This window comes from Pyrgilauda ruficollis, unplaced genomic scaffold (genome assembly GCF_017590135.1).
Source record: "Pyrgilauda ruficollis isolate IOZ18807 unplaced genomic scaffold, ASM1759013v1 scaffold436, whole genome shotgun sequence".
NCBI classification, from domain to species: Eukaryota; Metazoa; Chordata; class Aves; order Passeriformes; family Passeridae; genus Pyrgilauda; species Pyrgilauda ruficollis.
The window spans coordinates 6,048-11,945 of NW_024525890.1; the positions used below are offsets into that span (position 1 = coordinate 6,048).

A 5,898-nucleotide genomic window follows, 5' to 3' on the forward strand; every position below is an offset into this window, starting at 1 on the left:
CCGCCTCCCCTCCAGCTGATCTGGGGCAGGTTGTAAAAGCGACGAAAGAAAAACTTTGAGAAACCACTCCAAAAGCAAATTCCCCCCCCTCCCCCCCGACCACGCTGGGTTGTCCTAGGATTGCTAGCAATTACTGACCTTACTGACCTTTAGCAGATACGCAATACATACACAGATACGAACTACATACTACACAGCAAAAAGAGCTACCTTTATATTACCTCCTGCAGGATCTTGGAACCATGGCGTCGCAACCTCAGGCTGCTGCATGGAATTCTTTATATTGCTGGCAGGAAAGAATTCCTTGCAGGATGTTTCTGATCCGGAGGAAGGGCACCAGGTTCTCTTGTCCCATCTGGGTGTGCCGGAATAACTGTTGCCTTTGGCCCAACCTGGAAATGAAACTCGAGATAATTTTAGTAAGGAGGTAATATAAAAGAGGATCTTTATTTAAAGAGTTTCAGGGGCAGTTATGGAAAGATGTCCACAAAAGCCCACCCACACGGGGTAAATACAGTTTTATAGGTTTTAGGAAATTCAGCATCACAATCATAATATTAAGGAAATGCTTTTATTGTGAATGTAATATTTCACTCTTCAACAGTGGCAAATAATCTTCTATATTTATTCTGGACCTCCAAGCTGTAAAATAAAAGCATATAGTTAAATGTATTCCACTAAAATAATGGAAAATGGAGATGAAATATTTTTCAATGTTCTAGATTAACAAATCGTTTTAGTTTTAATTCTTGATTTAGACATTGATTTTTAACCTGTATAGAAACATACACAGAGTGTCAAAGTATCAGTATCTACCCATAAGAACTCAATTTTTTCAGGGGAGAATACAAAAAGATCAATACCTGCAACCTATATTTATAGCTTCTTCCAGTTCTCCCACTCTGAAGAAACATGTCTCTTACTCACTTTAGAAAGGTCTGATAAACACAGCACTAGCAAACAGAAGTTTTAGAATTATTTTCACTGCCCAAATTCCAAAGCAAAAACAAACCCAAGGTCAGCCATTACAATCTTTATGAGAAATCAGAAAGTTACTCAATGCATTATTTTGCTAATGAAATTATTTTACAATTTACCTCACCATTACAAAATTTATGCTAGAGGTCAAGGAGCATATTACAATGCAAAATGATTAATTTTATTTCTAATTATAATACCATACTGATATACATGAAGGAAAACTGATTTCCTCTATTAATATGATCACACTGTAGGTGTCCTTATAATTTAACAAAGCTATGTGTCTTTTAATTTCAAACTCACACCCGTCTCTCCAGTTCTTCATATTTTGTGCATTCTCTCTTTTTAAGCATCGGTGTTTACAACTGAAAATTGTTACAGAACAAAAGCAGGTTTTTCTTGCCTTTTATGTACAATGGCATATTTGAAAATATTGCAGAAAATATTTATATCAAGTTTAATCAAATGTTTCTACTACTAGAAATACAAGCAGTAACTTACTAATACATAATTTATACTAGCTCGAGGAATATCTTAGACTTCAGTCACCTGGTAATAGCCTTTGCTGGTCTAAGAACAGACTCTTGTGCTCCTGTACAGCATATTCAAATTACACGTTAAACAGCTGTTACACAACAGGTAGTGACTGTGATTAATGTAGGCTATGACTATCACAAGCTGTCTGCATAGCTGTATCTCTCTAATTAGTGACACCACAAGCTACTAATTAGTGAGTGTTGGGTACCTTGTGCATTAAGATTTTGTAGTTTGGGTACTGTGCATCAAAGCGGTGAAAACTCCGAGTATACACTTGCCCAAGAATTACAATGTAATATCGTATTTTAGACTTGGAAAGAGGTGTAGAAATAAGATAAATACTAGGCAAATACAGACAACACACAACAATAAATGAAACTTACTTGAATATAATCAATCTCTTCATCTGACATTAGTTTTCGTCTGTATTTCTGAGGTAAGGTTCTTGTTGATTCAGAAGTGTCTGGTATACCTTGTACTCTCCTAACCGGTGAAATATTTTGAAATCCTGGTGATCTGCCTCCTACAGACTCCTGTGCTTTTGAAGCACCAAGAGATGGCATACTTGTTTGTAGAGATTCCAGTACTGAAATCCAGATTGCAAAACCATTACAGAAATATAACAAGACTGTAAAATTAATTAGTGAGCAGCCAAGAAAAGTTACCAGTTATTGACAATGTTCTTCATTATAAAAAATAATCAAAATAATTAAAATAATTTAAAGATATTCTACTTCTCACAAGCTGTTTTTATTGTTAAATATACCAAGAACATGGTGAAAAAAATTCTGAAAGTAAAAGAAAGCATATTTGAGTGGCAGAAATACAGATGTGGAAACAGAAGATAAATCAACATAGATCCTAACAAAGGCTTTTTCACTGGGAAGCTGTACTTGCAGAAGCAGCGTGAAGTATCAAATGTGTGTGTGGAGGGGATTATGTAGAAAGATAAATAACTAACATCCAACTAAGATGATGCTTTTTGTTTACTGCAACTGTAAAGACAAACAAATGAAAAGGAGATAGAGGCTTAGAGAAAGAAAAAGCTCACAACTACGGCATACCACAAAATGTAATAGAATGCTATACCCATTCTTAATATTACAAAATGGTATCAAGAATGTAAGGTCCCAAAGAGAGCAAGGAGGAAGAGAACCCATCAAAAGGAGCAGAATCTGAACAGGGAGCATGCCATTAAACTGAAATTTTAAAATTTAAGAGCAAAAGGCAAAGGGAACAGAGGATGAAAACAAAAGAAAACAACACACAGGTGATAATAGCTTTGGCTAGTAATGACTACAAAGTATTTTTAAGAAGTAACATACCTTATAAATTAAAAAAAAAAAGTTTCTCCAAATTTCTTTTATGTACCAAATAAATATTTAGAAATTTGCCTAAGATTTTCTTCTATTGTATTTCTTAAAGTCTGAAGTGTATTTGCAATAGAAGCATTAGCCAATCAAAAACCTAAAGTCAAGATTAAAAAATACCTGACCTAATACTGCTGTTGCTTAAGCTCAGATACAGTCCCTACTACAGTTTTCCCTTCCCTGTTTGAGACCATCATGTTGCAGTGGTAATATGATAATAGAATTTGGTTGGCCTTTAAAGCACTCACATCCCTAAAAGTATAGTCTTGATCTGCAGAGCTGTGTGTAGCTATGTAGAAGCAACATTCTGGTATGGTGAAACAGTTATTGCTACAGCATTCAAGCAAAGTGAAGTAGATTGCAATTCACTAGTGAAGCAGCAGAAATTAATGTGTAAAGGTCTAACATACTTAAAATATCTAGCCACAAAAATCTTGTGATGCGAAGATAAGCATAAGCTAAGTAATATGTTTTTAAGCCTTTGAGAAAGCAATTCGCTGGCATAAAAGGTGGTGCAATTGGCTGAACTGGGCACAACATACAAAATTCTGACTGAAAGTTATTGCAGAATATAGTTCCTGAAGAATTCACAAGTAAGTCAGAAGTGGCACTGCTGTTCATTGTAGATACTTTGCAGTGTTAATGGATAAACTAAAAGTTAAATCCTAAATATAATGCTGTGGCAAATACATAGTATAGTATCATTTCTAAACAAGTGAGAATAACAACACAGCTTCTTAAAATCTCTACTACTTTAGTTTCAAATGCTTTATTGACTCAAAAGGAATATTAAAACAACATATAGCTCATTAACTTTGATGTTCTAAATGTAACAGTATTGAGGTTCCTATAAATATGAACGTAGCTATAGGTGTAAAAATTAATGTAAAAGATTGCAATGAAGTCAATTTTTTCTCAGCATTAATTATTAGCACAAAGAAACACTTCTTAAAATGTACAGTGGAATAGCTCTTAGCCATAAATCAGGGTTTTAAATACCAACACTATCACACACTCCAATTAGGAAAAGAAAGGATGAGGAAAATGCAACATCATTTTCTGCAAAGATCACTAAATACCTAAGGCTGTTTCAAATTCATTTGGACACTATCACTTCAGGCAAATATTAGTATTTTCAAAAATGTGACTTCTTATATAAGTAGAAAAACATCACTAGAAATCTTTGTGATTTTGCCTTGACCAAAAAATAAAGGCATGCATGTATTATTTATATTCTCACAGTTGTATAGAGTCTGAAAAGGAAGCCTTCAAACTAAAACAACGATTCAGAAATCCTGCTCAAAATCAGTTGAGATGCATAGTCAAAGCAGAAAAATTGTGTGCCGATTCTTATATACAACAGTTTATGCAAAGAAATATGGCATAAGTTGTATCTATAGATGAAATACTTACTTTTAGGTCTGGGACTACTTTTTCTGTCTGGGAACTTTATTAAGGGAGTATGTGGCTTGACTACCTAGAACAAGACAATGTAGTAGGAGAAATAGGGAGCATAAAATATATTTCTAGACAAACATTAATAAAATGGAACACACAACAAATTAAACAACCACTTCTATAACTGCTGTTTTGTGCACCAGTACTGTGATAAAACTACTACTTGAATTTTATTTTTACCCAAGGAGAAATTTCACCTTTAAAGGCACTACCCCACCCTAGTGTTCAGAACAGGAATAAGCATTCTCTTCCTTTTCTCGCAGCAATCAGTGTGTATGCAGAAATAACTACTACAGTAGCAAAAATGGAATTACGAAGTTTTAGCATGTGAAATTGCTAGCAGTGCTCTTTACCTGTATATATTTGTTCAGCTGGCTGGCTGGGATGGACTAGTTCCATTAAGAAAAAAAACCCTATACATTATAACGTCTGGTATTTTTAAATATGTCTTTTCAAGAAGACTCTATGTTTCACCTTGGAAGGGAAGAAGGATGGCTTAGAAACGAGATACTGATTAGCGCCCTCCCCTCCTGAAGAGCGACCGAAAAGGGGCAGCCTGCAGACTGCTCAGTAACATCCTTTGGTACCAGAACCAGGCACAGGAATCTAATGACCGGCGCCACCGGGCCGGCCCCGCCGCACCCTTCTTCCCCCGCGCCAAGGACACCAGCCTCTCCAGCGGCACCTCGGGCATCGGCCACCTCAGGCCCCAGCGGCCGCGCGCGAAGCGAGGCCTACCACCCGTGCCAGGTTCCAGGCCCCAGGCTCCCGGCCCCAGCCGCCTCCCGGTCCGCAGGCCGCGCACCACTACCTGTACGACTCTAGTGACAGCCGCCATCTTACTACCCATGGTTACGCCATATCCCAGTGCCTGAGGAGCAATACCAGGCCACGCCCACTATGAGCGGGGCCCAGAGAAGGGGCTGTTTGAGGCAGTGCCAAAATACAAATAAAATAAAGGGGCAACACATTAAAATTTAAAAATCGCTTCAAGGAGCTCTGCATTTTATTTGAATTTGATCAAGACACAGCCAATCCACATTTTAAAAGCTGGCCCTCGCTTATAAAGAGTGCCGATGTTTTAATTTAACATATTACTTTGGTGAGTTGACCTTGGCTAGATATCAGATGCCAGCCAAGCTGCCTTATCCCTTCCCTCAGCAGAACAAGGGGGAGAAAAAGACGACAAAAGGCTCATGGGTTGAGATAAGGACAGGGAGATCACTCAGCACTTACCATCACAGGCAAAACAGACTCATTTGGTTCTCAGCTGATATCTTCCTGATTGCTGATACTTCTTTTTTATTCTCCACAGAGCACTTGCAGTTTGATTTCCAATTATTTCGATTAATGCTGAAATATTCACAATTGCTTTTTCCAATTCACTAACTCCTAACCAGGGGATAAACCATCTGGCAAAGGAATGGAAAGATGTTGATCTCTTTATAAAAGGATTGCTAATTCTTTTGGTTTATTTTAGATCAGCCTTCAAATTCTTGGTAACTGTAATATTTGGGATTATGGTTCCTAAAGTGCAAATACCCTTGTCACC

The 5,898-nt window shown here is 37.1% G+C and overlaps 1 protein-coding gene across 2 annotated transcripts; it reads right to left on the minus strand.

Annotated features, from left to right (window-relative positions):
* Nucleotides 1–552: 552 nt before the first annotated feature.
* Nucleotides 553–5,268, minus strand: LOC121359344 (28S ribosomal protein S36, mitochondrial-like). Of its 2 annotated transcripts, XR_005956035.1 has the most exons (5): nt 5,158–5,268; nt 4,302–4,365; nt 1,902–2,104; nt 864–953; nt 553–642 (listed from the first exon to the last, which is right to left on the minus strand). XR_005956035.1 is itself a non-coding variant. In XM_041478234.1 (4 exons), exons 1-4 carry the CDS (start codon nt 5,194–5,196, stop codon nt 625–627), a joined length of 324 nt encoding a protein of 107 aa, XP_041334168.1. In that variant the 5' UTR covers nt 5,197–5,268; the 3' UTR covers nt 553–624. The 2 variants fall into 2 exon arrangements, 1 of the variants encoding a protein (XP_041334168.1); XM_041478234.1 differs by lacking the exon at nt 864–953.
* Between the last annotated feature and the right edge of the window lie 630 nt (nt 5,269–5,898).